The sequence below is a fragment of the Oncorhynchus mykiss genome, chromosome 10, assembly GCF_057628025.1.
Source record: "Oncorhynchus mykiss isolate SJ-2025 chromosome 10, ASM5762802v1, whole genome shotgun sequence".
Classification (NCBI taxonomy): Eukaryota; Metazoa; Chordata; class Actinopteri; order Salmoniformes; family Salmonidae; genus Oncorhynchus; species Oncorhynchus mykiss.
The window spans coordinates 23125001-23146048 of NC_143031.1; the positions used below are offsets into that span (position 1 = coordinate 23125001).

At 42.6% G+C, this 21048-nt stretch overlaps 1 protein-coding gene across 1 annotated transcript in view; it reads right to left on the reverse strand.

Annotated features, from left to right (window-relative positions):
* The window catches only part of LOC110533520 (roundabout homolog 2), a 140164-nt gene that overhangs the window by 55367 nt on the left and 63749 nt on the right, over positions 1-21048 (reverse strand). The window contains exons 3-6 of the mRNA XM_090186156.1: positions 11440-11597; positions 9214-9334; positions 8870-9008; positions 8611-8738 (exon numbers count right to left, since the gene is read on the reverse strand). Of these exons, the coding sequence (XP_090042282.1) occupies positions 8611-8738; positions 8870-9008; positions 9214-9334; positions 11440-11597 (546 nt within the window). The remainder of the gene's footprint in view (positions 1-8610; positions 8739-8869; positions 9009-9213; positions 9335-11439; positions 11598-21048) is intronic.

A 21048-nucleotide genomic window follows, 5' to 3' on the forward strand; every position in this document is an offset into this window, starting at 1 on the left:
TAGTTTAAGTGTTTTTTTCTCCGCCGAAGCTCCATCTTGAGAATAACAATGGCGATGCTTGATTTGAAGAGACATTCACTCACACATTGCCTATGGCTACAATAAATAATTAGCCATAAAGGGCACAGCGCTATGCACTGAGCTTCAGAGGCAGGAAAAATTGAGAAGATTTAATGTTCTCACATGGGATAGCACATTGGGGAACACACTGTAATGGTGGATCTAAAATATACATAACACCAGAATTGAGAAAACGTATCAGATGTGTCATAGGGAAGAAATAAGAAATGCCTTCCGCCTACTACACGTTTTAAGAAACTAATGCTTACATTAGTTTTTTCCTACAATGTGATTTTCTGGAGAAAAAAAAATCTCATTTTGTCTGTCATAGTTGAAGTGTACCTATTATAAATTACAGGCCTCTCTCATCTTTTTAAGAGGGAGAACTTGCACAATTGGTGGCTGACTAAATACTTTTTTGCCCCACTGTATGTAAGAATGCTGTTCATTGACTACAGCTCAGCCTTCAACACCATAGTGAAGCTCATCATTACGTTCGGGGCACTGGGGCTGAACCCCGCCCTGTGCAACTGGGTCCTGGACCTCCTGACGGGCCGCCCCAAGGTAGTGAAGGTAGAAAAAATCCAATCACACATATACAGTTACTGGCACAATGCTCTAACCACTGGGCTACCTGCCGCCCCAATCTACTCTGTTTAGAGTACATGTACAGTTGAAGTCGGAAGTTAACATACACCTTGGCCAAATACCTTTGAACTCAGTTTTTCACAATTCCTGACATTTAATCCTAGAAAAATTCCCTGTCTTAGGCCAGTTAGGATCACCACTTTATTTTAAGAATGTGAAATGTCAGAATAATAGTAGAGAGAATGATTTATTTCAGCTTTTCTTTCTTTCATCACATTCCCAGTGGGTCAGAAGATTACATACACTCTCTTAGTATTTGGTAGCATTGCCTTTAAATTGTTTAACTTGGGTCAAATGTTTTGGGTAGCCTTCCACAAGTTTCCCACAATAAGTTGGGTGAATTTTGGCCCATTCCTCCTGACACGGCTGGTGTAACTGAGTTAGGTTTGTAGGCCTCCTTGCTCGCAAACGCTTTTTCAGTTCTGCACACACATTTTCTATAGGATTAAGGTTAGGGCTTTGTGATGGCCACTCCAATACCTTGACATTCTTGTCCTTAAGCCGTTTTGCCACAACTTTGGAAGTATGCTTGGGGTCATTGTCCATTTGGAAGACCCATTTGCGACCAAACTTTAACTGATGTCTTGAGATGTTGCTTCAAAATATCCACAAAACTTCTCTCCTCATGATGCAATCTATTTTGTAAAGTGCACAAGTCCCTCCTGCAGCAACGCACCCCAACAACATGATGCTGCCACCCCTGTGCTTCACGGTTGGGATGGTGTTCTTCTGCTTGCAAGCCTTCCCCTTTTTCCTCCAAACATAACGATGGTCATTATGGCCAAACAGTTCTATTTTTGTTTCATCAGACCGAGGACATTTCTCCAAAAAGTATGATCTTTGTCCCCATGTGCAGTTGCAAACCGTAGTCTGGCTTTTTTATGGCAGTTTTGGAGCAGTGGCTTCTTCCTTGCTGAGCGTTCTTTCAGGTTATGTCAATATAGGACTCGTTTTACTATGGATATAGATACTTTTGTACCAGTTTCCTCCAGCATCTTCACAAGGTCCGTTGCTGTTGTTAGGGAATTTATTTGCACTTTTCGCACCAAAGTATGTTCATCTCTAGGAGACAGAACACGTCTCCTTCCTGAGGGGTATGACGGCTGCCTGGTCCCATGGTGTTAATATTTGCGTACTATTGTTTGTACAGATGAACGTGGTACCTTCAGGTGATTGGAAATGGCTCCCAAGGATGAACCAGACTTGTGGAGGTCTACAATTTATTTTCTGAGGTCTTGGTATGAGGTCTTGGATTTTCCCATGATGTCAAGCAAAAAGGCACTGAGTTTGAAGGTAGGCCTTGAAATACATCCACAGGTACACCTCCAATTGACTCAAATTCTGTCAATTGGCCTGTCAGAAGCTTCTAAAGCCATGACATCATTTTCTGGAATTTTCCAAGCTGTTTAAAGGGACAGTCAACTTAGTGTATGTAAACTTCTGACCAACTGGAATTGTGATACAGTGAATTATAAGTGAAATAATCTGTCTGTAAACAATTGTTAGAAAAAATATTTGTTTCATGCACAAAGTAGATATCCCTAACCGACTTGCCAAAACTATAGTTTGTTAACAAAAAATGTGTGGAGTGGTTGAAATACTAGTTTTAATGACTCTAACCTAAGTGTATGTAAACTTCCGACTTCAATATACACTGCTCAAAAAAATAAAGGGAACACTTAAAACAACACAATGTAACTCCAAGTCAATCACACTTCTGTGAAATCAAACTGTCCACTTAGGAAGCAACACTGATTGACAATACATTTCATATGCTGTTGTGCAAATGGAATAGACAACAGGTGGAAATTATAGGCAATTAGCAAGACACCCCCAATAAAGGAGTGGTTCTGCAGGTGGTGACCACAGACCACTTCTCACTTCGCTTGTCTGTCAGCGTAGTGTCCCGAGCATGGAAGCGCTACCAGGAGACAGGCCAGTACATCAGGAGATGAGGAGGAGGCCGTAGGAGGGCAACAACCCAGCAGCAGGACCGCTACCTCTGGCTTTGTGCAAGGAGGAGCAGGAGGAGCACTGCCAGAGCCATGCAAAATGACCTCCAGCAGGCCACAAATGTGCATGTGTCTGCTCAAACGGTCAGAAACAGACTCCATGAGGGTGGTATGAGGGCCCGACGTCCACAGGTACGGGTTTACAGCCCAGCACTGTGCAGGACGTTTAGCATTTGCCAGAGAACACCAAGATTGGCAAATTTGCCACTGGCGCCCTGTGCTCTTCACAGATGAAAGCAGGTTCACACTGAGCACATGTGAAAGACGTGACAGTCTAGAGACGCCGTGGAGAACGTTCTGCTGTCTGCAACATCCTCCAGCATGACTGGTTTGGCGGTGGGTCAGTCATGGTGTGGGGTGGCATTTCTTTGGGGGGCACAGCCCTCCATGTGCTCGCCAGAGGTAGCCTGACTGCCATTAGGTACCGAGATGAGATCCTCAGACCCCTTGTGAGACCATATGCTGGTGCGGTTGGCCCTGGGTTCCTCCTAATGCAAGACAATGCTAGACCTCATGTGGCTGGAGTGTGTCAGCAGTTCCTGCAACAGGAAGGCATTGATGCCATGGACTTGCCCGCCCGTTCCCCAGACCTGAATCCAATTGAGCACATCTGGGACATCATGTCTTGCTCCATCCACCAACGCCACACCACGTTGCACCACAGACTGTCCAGGAGTTGGCAGATGCTTTAGTCCAGGTCTGGGAGGAGATCCCTCAGGAGACCATCCGCCACCTCATCAGGAGCATGCCCAGGCGTTGTAGAGAGGTCATACAGGCACATGGAGGCCACACACACTACTGAGCCTCATTTTGATGTGTTTTAAGGACATTACATCAAAGTTGGATCAGCCTGTAGTGTGGTTTTCCACTTTAATTTTGAGTGTGACTCCAAATCCAGACCTCCATGGGTTGATCAATTGGATTTCCATTGATAATTTTTGTGTGATTTTGTTGTCAGCACATTCAACTATGTAAAGAAAAAAGTATTTAATAAGAATATTTCATTCATTCAAATCTAGGATGTGTTATTTTAGTGTTCCCTTTATTTTTTTTGAGCAGTGCATATATACTCCAGACTCCAACATTGCTCATCCTAATATTTATATATTTCTTAAATCCATTCTTTAACTTTTATCTTATAATTTTATATTTAAGATTCTTAAAAGTAGCCACCCTTTGCCTTGATGATAGCTTTGCACCCTTGTCATTCTCTCAGCCAGCTTCATGAGGAATGCTTTTCCAAAGGTCTTGAAGGAGTTCCCACATTTGCTGAGCACTTGTTGGCTGCTTTTCCTTCACTCTTCGGTCCAACTCATCCCGAACCATCTCAGTTGGGTTGTGGAGGCCAGGTCATCTGATGCAGCACTCCATCACTCCATCACTCTCCTTGGTCAAATAGCCCTTACGCAGCCTGGAGGTGTGTTTTGGGTCATTGTCCTGTTGAAAATCAAATGATAGTTCCACTAAGCGCAAACCAGATGCAATGGCGTATCACTGCGGAATGCTGTGGTAGCCATGCTGGTTAAGTGTGCCTTTAATTCTAAATAAATCACAGACAGTGTCACCAGCAATACACCATCACACTTCCTCCTCCCTACTTCCCGGTGGAAACCACACATGCGGAGATCATCCGTTCACCTACTCTGCGTCTCACAAAGACAAGGTGGTTGGAACAAAAAAATGTCTAATTTGGACTCACTCGACCAAAGGACAGATTTCCATCAGTCTAATGTTCATTGCTCTTGATTCTTTCTTATTGGTGTCCTTTAGTAGTAGCTTCTTTGCAGCAATTCGACCATGAAGGCCTGATTCACGCAGTCTCCTCTGAACAGTTGATGTTGAGATGTGTCTGTTACTTGAACTTTGTGAAGTATTTATTTGGGCTGCAATCTGGGGTGCAGTTAACTCTAACGTACTTATCCTCTGCAGCAGAGGTAACTCTGGATCTTTCTTTCCTGTGGCGGTCCTAATGAGTGCCAGTGTCATCAGAGCGCTTGATGGTTTTTGCGACTACACTTGAAGAAATTAAAAAGTTCTTGAAATGTTCCGCATTGACTGACCTTCATGTTCTAAAGTAATGATGGACTGTCGTTTCTCTTTGCTTATTTCAGCTGTTCTTTCCATAATATGGATTTGGTCTTTTACCAAATAGGGCTGTCTTCTGTATACCAACCTTTCCTTCACAACACAACTGATTGGCTAAAATGCATTAAGAAGGAAAGAAATGGTTGAGAGAATGCTAAGAGTTAGCAAAGGTGTCATCAAGGCAAAGGGTGGATACTTTGAAGAATTTCAAATATAAAATATATTTTTATTTGTTTAACACTTTTTTGGTTACTACATGATTTCATATGTGTTATGTCATAGCTTTGAAGTCTTCACTATTATTCTACAATGTAGCAAATAGTCAAAATAAAGAAATACCCTTGAATGAGTAGGTGTTTCCAAACTTTTGACTGGTACTGTATGTATTCCTTCAGGATTTCTGCTGGAATACCATCAGGGCTGGTGGCTTTGTTGTTCCTCCTCTTCCTGATGGCATCTTTCACCTCCTGCAGGCTAGGTGGTTCTCCCATGTATTTATCCTTTGTTGGTCGCTGAGGGACGTGATCATTGACCTCTATCTCAACTGTTGTACTTCTGTTGAGGAGCTCCTCAAAGTGTCTGGAATCTTCAGTGTCTGCCAGCTGCTGGATCTCCAGGGCCTTTTCTGTCCATCATTTGTTTTTTAGTTCCTTCACCTGGTGTTGGACAACTGCCTTCGCTCTGGCATGAGCTTCTCTTGTGGCCCCGCAGTTGATATCGTTCTGCCAGGCACAGAAGGTTCTCAATGAGCTGTTCAATTTCAGAGTCATTCTCATCAAACCAGTCCTTCTGCTTTTTGGTCTTATAGCCGAGGGTGTCCTCGCAAGCGTTAAGGATGGTGGACTTGAGCATGCTCCAGTGTGTTTCAATATCCTTAGGATATTATTCTAGCAGTTCTGCACTTAGAACAGTCTGGAGGTGTTGTCATTTGCTGGCATCACCCAGACTTTTGATGTCAAACCTTGGCCGATTCAGCTTTTTCAGCACCCTCCTTTTCCGCATGAGTCAGATGGAGATAGTGGAGCGAATTAGACAATAGTCTGTCGAGCAGTCATCTGCACTTGTCATTGCTCTTGTGATGTTCATACACACACTCAAATAGACAAACACAAACAAGCTATCTTACACACACACATACACACAGACACACAGACACAGTAACAAAGCACAGCCGTGTCCTCGGAGAGAGCCTCCTCAGGGGAAGAGAGTGACAGGCAGCTGTCACAGTCACACAGTGACGCAGACAGACAACAGACACATACACATGCGCTGGAGTAGACCCACTTGTAATTAAAAATGCACCCAAACGCTGTTAATACATTTCCCAGAAGAAAACAATTGAAACAGATGTTTATACGAAAACCCTTGCATGTTGAAGTCAACAAAATGTTTTATCCAAATTTTATTTGGAAGATGAAAGTGAACTTATCATTGCATACTGATGTTTTGCTGATAAAATGGATGCCATCTTTTACATTTATATTAAAAAAAAATGTTAATAGATGCTGATAGAACAGACCAAATCGCTACTGGTCCACCCGCCCGCCTGCCCGCCCGCCCACCCGCCCCCCTCGCTCACTCACTCACTCACTGGCATATTTATCCCTCTATTGTCATGCTAATACACAGGGCAGTTTAGGAAATAGCACATTGAGATTATGTCATGATTTTCTTCGTGCTGCGGGCATGATAAAAAAATATCATTTGAGATTGTTTGTCTAGCCCAGATAGGGCCCCCATAACATTTCAACAAGTAAACTGAGGTAATATGCAAGTAGCTGATTTACTGCACTGCAACTCCCCTACAGACTTGGGAGCGGGGAAGGTCGAGAGCCATCCATCCTCCAAAACACCATCCTGCCAAGCCGCACTGCTCGCTTAATCCAGAAGCACCAATGTGTCGGAGGAAACACCGTCCAGCAGGCAAACGAGGTAAGCTTGCAGGCACCCAGCCCACCACAAGGAGTCGCTGGAGAGCGATGGAAATCCCAGCTGGCCAACTCCTCCCCTAACCCAGATGACGCTGGGCCAATTGTGCGCTGCCTCATGGGTCTACCGGTCACGTCCGGCTGTGGGATCGAGCCCGGGTCTGTAGTGACGCCTCAAGCACTACAATGCCTTAGATGGTTGCGCCACTCGGGAGGCCCCCCAATGACCAGTCTGACAGAACTACAGAGTTCCTTGGTTGCGATGGAAGAACCTGCCAGAAGGATAACAGTCTCTACAGCACTTCACCAATTAGGGCTTTATTGGAGAGTGGCCAGAAAAAAGCCACTCCTGAGAAAAAGGTGCATGAAACACGCCTGGAGTTTGCAAAAGATTCTGATGAGACAAATATGTAACTCTTTGGCCTGAATGCTAAGTGCTATGCCTGGAGAAAACCATGGACAGTTCATCACCCGTCTAACACCATCCCTAGCGTGAAGCATGGCGGTGGCAGCATCATGTTATGGGGATGTTTTTCAGTGGCAGGGACTGGGAGACTGGTAAGGATAGAGGTAACAATGAATGGAGCAAAAACAGGCTAATCCTTGATAGCCTGCTTCAGAGTGCAAACTACCTTTGACTCGGGTGGAGATTTACGTTCCAATAGGACAATAACCCCAAGCATACAGTCAAAGCAACGCTGGAATGGCTTCAGAACAAGGATGTGAAAGTCGTGGCTCAATGTCAGCAATCCAATCAGCTTCGAGTTCATCTACAAAATGGTCGGGACTATAGATAGTCTGCACTATAAATACAGCAAAAGCCATTGACACCTCAACCATAAACATTAAAATGCCAAAAAATGCAATTGGATGAAACTGGTCCATGATATTGATGCACGCAAAGCTAGCCTTTTCTGTACACCTACAACAACATACAGTACATATGGTATTGTCAGAGTATGATTTGACAGGTCTGCCAGGGGGACTTAATGAATATTGACTTTTTCCCCCAATCATACAGTATAAAAGCAAACGAGGGGTTTAACTGGCTCAAATTAAGATCCTACATCTGTATGGCAACCACATGGAATCAGATAATTCCTTGCCCTCCTCCCGACACACACACACACACACACGATGAAATGGTGTACTTACTGAATGGACCCACTGGAATGGTGAGATGGAGAAAAATTGAGCAGAGAGAAAAAACAAAGAGATGAATGAAAATGAGATGGGTTGAGTTGAGACTTGATTTAATGGGCAGTACAGTAGAGTGAACCAAGATTCAAGATTTAGTGTATCATCATTAGATTATGCTTTATGTAGTATGGCTCAGGTTGGAGGGTTGTAGTATGGTTCCGGTTGGAGTCAATTTAGTCAATTCAGGAAGTGAGAAATAAATAAATGCCATTTTAAAATTTCGAACAGAATTTCTATTCATCTTCTGAATTGAGTGAATTTAAATTAAATTGACCTCAACCCCTGCTATGGCTAGGTATTACGGTTTGATGGCTATACTTAAAAAAAATAATAATAATAACACACACACACACTAGCATACCCCATTAATATTGCAGCTGCACTCTCCAAACTAAATAATGTTGCCATAATTCACACAGAACAATCTCCATGCAATTCCATGCCATAAACTCCTATTGGTGCGTGTGTGTGCATCTGTGTCTTTACTTGTGTGGGTGTATGCGCACACGCATGTGTGTGTGTGGAGGATTCCAAAAGTAAATTGTTAAAAAGTGCAGGAGACCTAAGTCATTACTGATGGAGTCAAATGCTGCTGAAATTGAAATTGCCTGTCAGCTTTACATAAGAGACTGTGTGTCACTCATGCCCATATTCATGTGTGTTGTGCCTGGTCTTACCATGGACCTGCAGGCTGCCCGATGCCTCTGCCTTGCCCACGCTATTCTCAGACACACAGGTGTAGGTGCCCTCGTCCTCAGCCCGAACCTGGGTCAGACGCAGGCTGTGGTCACTGCGGATATCTGACCTGCAACAACAACAACAGACCAGGGTGAATATATAGAATGATATCCTACTGTACATGGGGTCCATTGACTCTCATTGATGTCTGGTGACTATTCTCTCTCTCTCTCTCTCTCTCTCTTCCTTTCTTCTCACCTGCCACGGGGCAGCTCTCCTTCCTCTCTCCTCCAGCGGATGGTGGGGGCGGGGTCTCCATGGGCCTCACACAGGAAGTCCACCGTGTCATCAGCCAACACCACCTGGTTCACAGGACGCTTAACGAACATGGGTCGCTCTGACAGACCGAGAGTGAGAGAGCGATATGGTCAGAGAGAAAACAACGTACAGTGAGAGAGATAGAGAGAAAAATAAAAGGAGGACAAGATTGGAGACTGACAGAAGTTGGGAAAATATGATAAATACACAGTAGAAAATAGAGAGGACCAGAGAAAACACAGAACCAGGGAAAGCAAGGTCATCTGAATGTAAACTCCACTCACCAAACACCACTAGTTCTGCTGGGTCGCTGTCCCTTTCCCCCACCATATTGGTGCCCACACACACAAACATGCCTGCGTCGCTCTTCCTTGTGTTCGAAATCATCAGCTTGCCTCCTCGAATCTATGAGAGAGAGAGAGAGAGAGAAAAGAAGTAAGTCCCCTTAAAAGACACCGCAGGGGGGAAGGAAGCATGGTGATGTGCTTGTCATGTCCCCAAGCCTATTCACTCTATCATGTTGTTTATTAAGCAACCAACACATTTAGGCATCTGTGTCTGTTTATCTCTCTTTCTCCATACCCCTAGCATCAAATTGTCACTATCTCTTTCCGTTTCTGTCCCTCTCTCTTTCTCCAACCTCACCCCACTCCACTCTCTCTCTTTCTCTCTCCCATCCCCCCTCTATTCCTCTTATTCATGTGGTTGTATTTGACATTGAGAGAACCTCCACATAGACAAATGTGGAATACATATACCCAAAGCCTTCTTTACAGATAAGTGACTGTAGTTTGTGTTATGTGTAGTGTATCTGAGTGCTTTAGGCCTCAGAGAGAGCAGAGAGGTGGTCTATTATACTGGTGGGTTCAGTTTTTGGTCATTACACCTTCAAATAGATTCAATTAAATTATTTTTTTGTCCGTCCGTCTGTCTATCTGCATATACACTACCAGTCAAAAGTTTGGACACACCTACTCATTCAAGGGGTTTTCTTTACTTTGACTATTTTCTACATTGTAGAATAATAGTGAAGACATCAAAACTATGAAATAACACATATGGAATCATGTAGTAACCAAAAAAGTGTTACACAAATCAAAATATATTTTATACTTGAGATTCTTCAAAGTGGCCACCCTTTGCTAAATCTTGGCATTCTCTCAACCAGCTTCATGAGGTAGTCACCTGGAATGCAAGTTCATTTGTGGAATTTCATTTGCTTTTAATGCGTTTGAGCCAATCAGTTGTGTTGTGGTATACAGAAGATAGCCCTATTTGATAAAATACCAAGTCCATATTATGGCAAGAACAGCTCATTACTTTAAGACATCAAGGTCAGTCAATGCAGAAAATTTCAACCATAATGATGAAACTGGCTCTCATGAGGACCGCCACAGGAAGGGAAGACCCAGAGTTACCTCTGCTGCAGACAGTATGTTCATTAGAGTTACCAGCCTCAGAAATTGCAGCCAAAATAAATTCTTCATAGAGTTCAAGTAGACATCTCAACATCAACTGTTCAGAGGACACTACATGAATCAAGCCTTCATGGTTGAATTGCTGCAAAGAAACCACTACTAAAGGACAACAATAAGAAGAAGATGCTTGTTTGAGCAAAGAAACACGAGCAATGAACATTACACTGGTGGAAATCTGTCCTTTGGTCTGATGAGTCCAAATGTGCGATTTTTGGTTCCAACCGCTGTGCTTTTGTGAGAAGCAGAGTAGGTGAACGGATGATCTCCACATATGTGGTTCCCACTGAAGCGTGGAGGAGGTGGTGTGGGGGTGCTTTGCTGGTGACACTCTTGGTGATTTATTTAGAATTCAAGGCACACTTAACCAGCATGGCTTCCACAGAAATCTGCAGCGATACGCCATCGCATCTGGTTTGCACTTAGAGGGACTATCATTTGCTTTTCAACAGGACAATGACCCAACACACATCCAGGCTGTGTAAGGGCTATTTGACCAATAAGGATAGTGATCTAGGGCTGCATCAGATGACCTGGCCTCCACAATCACCCCACTTCAACCCAATTGAGATGGTTTGGGATGAGTTGGACTGCAGGAAAAGCGTGAAGGAAAAGCAGCCAACAAGTGCTCAGCATATGTGGGAACTCATTCAAGACTGTTGGAAAAGCATTTCAGGTGAAGCTGGTTGAGAGAATGCCAAGAGTGTGCAAAGCTGTCATCAAGGCAAAGGGTGGCTACTTTGAAGAATCTAAAATCTAAAATATATTTATTTTTATTTAACACTTTTTTGTTACTACATGATTCCATATGTATCATTTCATAGTTTTGGTGTCTTCACTATTATTCTGCATTGTAGAAAATAGTCAAAATAAAGAAAAATCCAATAAGTAGGTGTGTCCAAACTTTTGAGTGGTTCTGCCGGTATAGATAGACGAATATGCAGGCCTGCAGGTCTTTTTTGGATAGCCACAATAATAAAATTATTGAAGGATGCAACAGAGGCATATTTCTATAGACAGATAGAAAGGACTCACGGTGATCCTCTCGTCGTGGTCGTTGACTTTCATGTTGTTCCTCTTCCAGGAGATGGTGGGCTCCGGGTGGCCCCGCGGGGGGATGCACTCCATGACAGCTGGCTCCCCTGCTGCCACCACAACGTCACTGGGTGTCTGCCTGAAGTCATCCCTCAGGACTGGAGGTAAGAGAGAGGTTGGAGAGAGGGAGGTGAAGGGGGGTTATTATACAGCAATGATTCCTCAATATCATTTGCTTGGTAATTTTACACATGTATTTCTTGCCAAAAAAGCACTATCACAGATGGAATTGAATAGAGAGAGGGAGATACAGAGCACTACACCTACTGCCCAATTCCAAATCAACCCCTAACCACCTAAGCATTTTGTTGATGTAAAATGATTTGATAGGTAATAGCAAGATCGTAATAGCTCTGCCTTTTCATCTGTAAGGGAGAGACATAGATGCTGTGGAAGTCCACATCAAAATTCTAAAGTAAGGGTAGTCTAGTACATCTTTCACTGTGCAGGGTAGCTTATAATGTAGGCTAAGTTTAATTTGTAAGTGGGAACTGTATGCCATAAAGTTTTGTGCTGCCTCCACTATCAAGTCTCAAGTCTAAATAAGAGATGAATGCAAAACAGATGAAATTCAGAAAGCAAGAGCAACTCTCAGTGTGTGATTTAATGTTATAACCCAAAGCCCTTCAATACTGGGATAATGAAAGTGTTTACTTGCGCGTGCGTGTGCGTCTGATTCCTCCCTATGGTCTTCATTGACACAGTGTGCGTGTGTTCTTGCGTGTGTTCGTGTGTGTGTTATCGCGGCTTAATTCTTCAATAAGACCCACACACTACCAACACACACACACACAAAATATATAGACGTGCTGTACATGAGACAGAAATACAAACACTTGAAAATACTAAAGAGACATACTCTAAAACACATAGTTACGCACAGAACATGAGACAAAAGCCTACTGATATACGATCCCCCCCCCCCCCCTCTTTATTTCACTCTCTCTGCCACTCTGCAATTGGTGCCTGGATATGGCCTTACGTTTATGAGCAGAAGGGCTTTGTGATATTGCTTTGCACTCGATTCAATATACTGCAGTGCTTAATTTGAGCTGGATCTTGCCGGAACAGGATCCGGCACCTCTCCGTTTTGGACTCCTGTACCTCTTGTGGCATGAAAAATAATTAACTTTTTTCAACGTAAAAATTATTATAAAAGCGATCAAAGTTCATTCGAGTTGCCTCTTCATTAATTAGCCTGCCCCCACAAAAACATTATGTTTTAAATCTTAAATCTTAAATCTTAATATTCTAAGAGCTGATTCGGTTTGGGCCAGGCTCGAGTTTATGGTCTGCTCAACATTGTAATTTCCTGTATGTTCGAGATCAACGCAAGGCTGTGGCTGTGTGAGAAGTACACCAGTATCTCTCACATAACTAGAATGAATTCAACTTGTATGATCTCTCTGCTCTGATAGACATGAGCCTGCAACTGTCATCTATCCAGTGTTGCACTTCATCATTCATTTCATTATAGAATCATAGCCACGCGAAGGGTTCTGAAGGAACTGCAGCACCCCTGATCAATTGAAATACATTTGCCTGAATAATAGAATTCCTGCTGTCTGTTAATGAAATCGTTCAGAATAGCCTACTACATCATGTGAAGGCCTATAATCATCCTGTTAAAGATATGGCTGACTACTGCCCCCTTTGGAGCAATTGCGTGCCCATAGTAAACTGAAAAAAAAATTGTCAAAAATTGCTAATATATGCATATAATAATTATTATTGGATAGAAAACACTCTAAAGCTTCTAAAACCGTTGGAATTATGTCTATAAGTATAGCAGAACTCACAGGGCAGGCATTCTTCCAAACTAGTTTTGTGGTCATGAAAGTTGGAGCAACTTTGACGTCATCGCCCCCACCCTTCCCAACCACTTATGGATCTGGGGACACTTTCTATGTCTTCCACTAGATGTCCTCATTCTGTAGAGTGTTTAATCGTTCAAATCCCGTGAGAATTGGCCCTATGGGAGTGATTTGAGTAAGTGCCGCGAGAAAAAACCTGTGCGTTAGGGCGCGAATTGGTCACAGCCATTCCTTTGTTCCAGTACTCAGAAGAAGGACAAACAATGACCGGTTGAATTGAAAATTGTTTTGTAGCCTGGTTTTGTACTTAGTTTGACCTGTTTAGTCGACATATAATATGTAATTTTGAAGTTTTGATGCGCAACTTTTCCGGACCAGAGGACATTTTGGGTGCATTTCAGCTGATGTTATTAGCAGTAGCTAAGACAAAGACGCAAGACGCAAAACCAAACGATGTATTGGGTAAGTATGAACCTTTCCAGAACATTCTGAACGAAGACCATCGAAGGTAAGGGAATATTTATGCTGAAATCTGTGTTTCTGTTGACTCCAACATTACGGAGAAATGTAGCTTATATCTGGGCACCGTCTCAGAATATTGAATAGTGTGCGATTTCTGTAACGTTAAAAATAAATGTAACAAAGCGATTGCATAAAGAAGCAGTGTATCTTTCTAACTATATGTAGAACATGTATATTTAGTCAAAGTTTATGATGTCTATTTACGTTATCTTGCGGCGCTACCTACATTTTCTGCGGACATTTTTGAGTATTTTCTGAACATGAATTCAATGTAAATGGACATTTATGGATATAAATGGCATATTATTGAAAAAAAAATGTACTGTGTAACATGTCCTATTACAGTCATCTGATGAAGATTTTCAAAAGGTTAGTGAATGATTTATTTTTTAATCCTGCTTTTATGATTTTATATTTTCTGGGACAAAATGGCTGCCTCTTGTCTTGGTTTCGGTGGTGGTCTAATATAAATATGTGGTGTGTTTTCGCCGTAAAACAGTTAAAAAATCTGACATGCTGGGTAGATGAACAAGGTGTTTATCTTTCATTTGAGCTATTGGACTTGTTAATGTGTGGAGGTTAAATATTTCTAAGAATATTTTTGCGTTCCATGCGCCACGGTTTGAGCTGAACGGGGGGGGGCGTCAACAAGCACCCTGATCAATTGAAATACATTTGCCTGAATAATAGAATTCCTGCTGTCTGTTAATGAAATCGTTCAGAATAGCCTACTACATCATGTGAAGGCCTATAACTTAGCCCCAGAGGATCATTTGCTTATTAAAAAAAATAGCCCAGCTGTTGATTGTAGCCCAATAATAAGGAATAGGCTACAGTCGGGAACGTGTGGCAAATCTGTCAGTGAAAGAATATAATGTAGACAAAACAGGCCATTCGCAAAATTTCAAATACAATCAAGGGAAAACACAGGTTGGAAAGCAAATGGCTCCTGCTGAAAAGGAGATGATTGTGGACTTCAGGAAACAGCAGAGGGAACACCCCCCTATCCACATCGATGGAACAGTAGTGGAGAGGGTAGCAAGTTTTAAGTTCCTCGGCATACACATCACAGACAAACTGAATTGGTCCACTCACACAGACAGCATCGTGAAGAAGGCGCAGCAGCGCCTCTTCAACCTCAGGAGGCTGAAGAAATTCGGCTTGTCACCAAAAGCACTCACAAACTTCTACAGATGCACAATCGAGAGCATCCTGGCGGGCTGTATCACCGCCTGGTATGGCAACTGCACCGCCCTCAACCGTAAGGCTCTCCAGAGGGTAGTGAGGTCTGCACAACGCATCACCGGGGGCAAACTACCTGCCCTCCAGGACACCTACACCACCCGATGTCACAGGAAGGCCATAAAGATCATCAAGGACATCAACCACCCGAGCCACTGCCTGTTCACCCCGCTATCATCCAGAAGGCGAGGTCAGTACAGGTGCATCAAAGCTGGGACCGAGAGACTGAAAAACAGCTTCTATCTCAAGGCCATCAGACTGTTAAACAGCCACCACTAACACTGAGTGGCTGCTGCCAACACACTGACACTGACTCAACTCCAGCCACTTTAATAATGGGAATTGATGGGAAATGATGTAAATATATCACTAGCCACTTTAAACAATGCTACCTTATATAAATGTTACTTACCCTACATTATTCATCTCATATGCATACGTATATACTGTACTCTATATCATCGACGGTATCCTTATGTAATACATGTATCACTAGCCACTTTATACTATACTATGCCACTTTGTTTACATACTCATCTCATTTGTACATACTGTACCCGATACCATCTACTGTATCTTGCCTATGCTGCTCTGTACCATCACTCATCCATATATCCTTATGTACATATTCTTTATCCCCTTACACTGTGTACAAGACAGTAGTTTTGGAATTGTTAGTTAGATTACTTGTTATTACTGCATTGTCGGAACTAGAAGCACAAGCATTTCGCTACACTCGCATTAACATCTGCTAACCATGTGTATGTGACAAATAAAATTTGATTTGATTTGATTTGATTTGGTTTGACTCTATACTGTAGGCTACCAAAATATTTGATCAACTTCCAAATATTGTTTTACAAAAGAAAGAGATACTTTGGCACGAGCACATTTGCCATCATCAGTTCGTGTGCTGCGCATCATTGGGCGAGTCAGAGAAACTGGAAAGCATTTTTAGGACTATAATTTCCTCCTCACATTGTAGCCTACAATATATGTTGTTTTCATTGAGCTCAGATTTTCAGTTTGTCAATGTCAAAGCCTGTCATTTTAATAATTTGTGATGTATTAAAAAAGTCTCCAGTCATGTAAAATGACATAGAATTGCATGTAATGCATTTATAAAAGACCCTAGGTTAATAGAATGTTCCCAATGTGTGCAACTTATTTTAAGGGCCTCTGTTCCACTGCTCTATGTCACTACACAAATGTGATGCTGTGCATGCAATGCTTTGTTGTAAAGGTGATTTTCTTTTTTTCCCCCTCATGCATTCCGGTACCTTAGAACTCCCCAGGTCACCCCCCTCTCCTGCTCACTTTTTGTTCCGGAACCTCCCGATTTACAAATTTAGCACTGATCTACTGTAATACCAGACTGCTGTTAAACTGAACGGAGTCAGTTGGAAAATGGCAGTAGCTTGTATCATTGCATTATAAATAACTATGAGAATAGTGGAGTTGGTGTTTGAGAGGGATCACTGTCCAACCCCAGGATCCTATCCTCAAACAACGCCCCATATTTGTACCCTCCCAAAATTCCCTTTCACATCAGCTTCTGTCCCACGGTTAGCCAATGGGAAACTTGTGAAAATGTTGGGCTTCTAAAGTTTTCGGCTTCTAAAGTTACTCAACTTTCTTCACAAAATTGGCCATTCATCTTTGAAGTTTAGAGTGAATTGAGATTCGGACATCAATGGTGGTGGATGATTTATTGATGTGTGAGAGTGTTATGGGGGTGGATGCGTTGCATATATTATGATGACCTGATTAGTAATATCAACGCTTGGACGTTCTCACTACATTCTCACTGAACATTCTCTCATGAGTATGGAAAGTGTGAAACTCTCAAATCTTCCAGTCAAATGTTAAGAGGAAAGATTTCCCTCAAAGGTTTTCCTCCAAAAAATGGAAGTCCTTACCCTATATTAATTGCAACAGCACTGATTCACTATATTGTCTAATATTCAGATATTCCAATGAAAAGCTTTGTCACACTCCAAAAAGCACCACTATCCCTTAACTGGGCATTAGGGGCTGAATTACAGTGCTAATGTCCTCACAATGTCACCCGAGCAGGGTGGTTCTGAGCTTAGTCTATCTGGTTAATGACAACTCACTCCTATAATGAAGGTTGAGAAAAGCCAACAAAACCTGAGGACATTACCATAACCATCCTTTATGGAACTTATGAAGACACTTCCTATCTCTGTCAATGGCTAACATCCATTATGAGGACACCTTATCTCTACTGATGGGTTACGTTCCTTATGAGGACTCACTCTCCCTATCTCTGTCAATGGGGCCTTCTCATCCCGCTTATGTTTGTAATAATTTCTCCAAATGTCAAGATAGCGTGGCGTTCAGTGTGTGTGTGTGTGTGTGTGTGTGTGTGTGTGTCTGTGTCTCCATACATCAGCCTGTTTTGTTTATAAGCAAGGTCATGCCAGATCGAAGTGTCTGATTGAGAAAGAATGGGGGATCTTTTTTTATTTCCTTCAACAGTAGCAGTATCACGGAGATACAGTATATGCTGGAAGAGATGTTTTCTGGGATGAATGAACAGTAAATGAACTGTTGAGACTGATGTTAAAACGCTCCACATCTCAGTTTCCTTGAGGATAGTAAATTGTAGTGCCTTTGTTATGAGTATATCATTGCTATTTCCAAGCCCTTGCCTAGGGCATGTGTGTGCTTACTTGCCCATACGGTATATGTTAGATCCCATACTACCACCCCTTTCCCTAGACTCCAATCATTGGAGTGGACCACACAGCCTTTGGGACCCACACTCTCCCATCGGCACATCAACTGAGGGCCTGAAACACACACACACACACACACACACACACACACACACACACACACACACACACACACACACACACACACACACACACACACACACACACACACACACACACACACACACACACACACAGCCCTTGACCTTATATAAACCTCATTCAAACCTTACCCCAACCACCATTAATCAAGACCAAAACAGTGCACTACCAAAATCACTCAGGGACCTGTCCAGTCATGGCATATTTAGCTTGCTACATCCTGGGTCCGGATTGGAGTGCCACAAGGTTAAGGAAAGCTTGTGTTGACCTGTCACACCCGATGCAAGGGACCCTTGATCCTAGTTCCCTGGATCCTTCTCCTCACTTGCCTCTGCTTCACTGGATGCATCACAAATGGTACCCTATTGCCTATTTAGTGTACTACATTTGATAGGGGCCCATAGATATCTGGACAAAAGTAGTGCACTATATAAGGAATAGGGTGCCCTTTGGGACCCAGCCACTGACTGGCCAGCATCTTTGAGAAAAGGGGCTCCACAGAAACTTGATTAGGCACTGGCAATTACCCATAAAGCCCTTGGGGGACCAGATTAAGCAGGTGAACCTTGACCCGCCAGTGCTGATGCCCCTCGGGGGAAGCTCCTCAAAAAAGCCAGGCATAATCCCTACCACCAGGCCTGCATGGTCCACTTCAAATAAGAGGGGGAGACACACACACACACACACATATGCAGAGAGACATGCCCACACACAGATATTTTTTATTTATATATATATATATATATATATATATATATATATATATATATATATATATATATATATATATATATATATATATATATATATATACACACACATAAACACACACAGATACACACGAACACATCTCATGAGAGAAGTAGGCCCTAAGGAAGGCAACCCTATTCCATCTATCAGCTACCATAAATCAATTTCTCAGTCAACAATCACGCAGCACGTCTGTTTGAGTTAGCTGTCAATGCGCGTCTCTCATCCAACGTAGCTGTTTGTCTACACCAATGACAAATATACTAGTTACACAAAATGACAAATAGCAAGTCTAAGCTTACCACTCTGTCATATACATGCAAACATGTACATTACATTGAATCTAACAAAAATAATAAGACACGCATATAAACAAAATCAACAATATCAGCTGTGTATTTACGGAATCAAACTTTTCCCCAGTGACCAGCGAATTACTCTTGCAATGTCATGCTTCTAATATGTCCCCACTACAACAACACTTTTCAATGCCAGGACCTCACTAATATATAAGTGCATCGTTTGTGCTCCTGATTTAAAGTAAACGCTTGAGGCAGGCAGGTGGCTCACTTTTAATTAAAAGTCCACTTTATTGTCATCATCAAACGTTCATCACATTCATCAGATGTTCAGGAAGAGGCTAGTGTGTGTTCTTTCCACCTGACAAGCGTCAGTAATTTACAGCAGCTCTATTCATGAATACATTTTCATATAGATGATGGAGAGTGAGAGAGAAAGTGAGACAGAGAATGACAGATCATCTCAGACTGGTAAAAAGAGAGCGAGAAAAGGAGAGAGATGAAGAGAGAGAGGGAAGAGAAGTGAGTGGGAAAGATAGGGAGAGAGTAAGGGGGAGGGAAGAGAGAAAGAGACGTAGGTCTCCATTTCAGGCTTTATTGTGTGGGGGTTTGCGGTGGTCATCTGCCAATCTGTCCACTTGCATCTCAAGCTGATGTGAGGCAATCTGTCACACACATGTGCACACGCACGCACAGGTCATCTACGCCTCCACACACTAATCGCTGCGTTTTATCAACCTCAAACATTGATCTGATTTAGAACCAACAAAACATAACGCACACATTTACAAGCTCCCCAGACCCCTGTGACATGATTCCAAACAGAGATTGAAATTCTAATATGTTATACGACTGTGGATTTACCTAAAGTTACAGTCTTAGGGGCCAAGCAGAGTTTCATCAGCTCCTGAAGTTGAAGAGGTGCTGTTGCGCCTTCTTCACCACACTGTCTGTGTGGATGGAACATTTCCGGTTATCAATGAGGTGCCCGTTGAGGAACTTAAAGCTTTTCACCCTCTCCACTGCGACCCAGTCGATGTGGATGGGGGCGTGCTTTCTCTGGAAGTCCACGATCAGCTCCTTCATTTTATTGACGTTGATGGAGGGGTTATTTTCCTGGTACGACTTCCAGGGCCCTCACCTCCTCCCTGTAGGATGTCTCGTCGTTGTTGGTAATCAGGCCTACCACTGTTGTGTCATCAGCAAACTTGATGACTTGAGTTGTAGACGTGTGTGGCCACACAGTCATTGGCCTCCGCCCAGAACCCAACCCTGAACTTAGGTCACTGTTACTAGCCAGCTACCACCCGATACTCTACCCTGCACCTTAGTGACTGCTGCCCTATGTACAGTGCCTTCAGAACGTATTCACACCTCTTGATGTTTTCCACATTCTGTTGTGTAATATTTTGCCAATGAGCAAAAACATTATTTAAGGAAAATAATGCACAAATATATCTTGATTAGATAATTATTCAACCCCCTGAGTCAACACATTTTACAATCACCTTTGGCAGCGATTACAGCTGGAATTTTTTTTGGGGGGGGGTAAGTCTCTGCTTTGCACACATGGACCTTGAAATTTTCCCATTAAGCTCTGTCAAGTTGTTTATTGATCAGTGCTAGACAGACATTTTCAAGTCTTGCCAGAGACTTCGAAGACGATTTACGTCAAAACTTTAACTATGACATTCAGGAACATTCAACGTCATCTTGGTAAGCAACTCCAGTGTATATTTGGCCTTGTGTTTTAGACAATTGTCCTGCTCACAGGTGCATTTGTCTCTCAGTGTCTGTTGGAAAGCAGACTGAACCAAGTTTTCCTCTAGGATTTTGCCTGTGCCTAGCTTTATTCCGTTTATTTTTATTTAAAAAACTCTGTAGTCCTTGACGATGACAAGCATAGCCATAACATGATGCAGCCACCACCATGCTTGAAAACATCCGTTACATGGGCAGGATTTCAACAAACCCAATCTTCATTTACATTGTGATGCAGTCACAACCAAAAGTCTAACAAAACTCAGTTTAGCACGAGATTGATTTTATGACCAAAATGATCCTATTTGACAGTAGAAT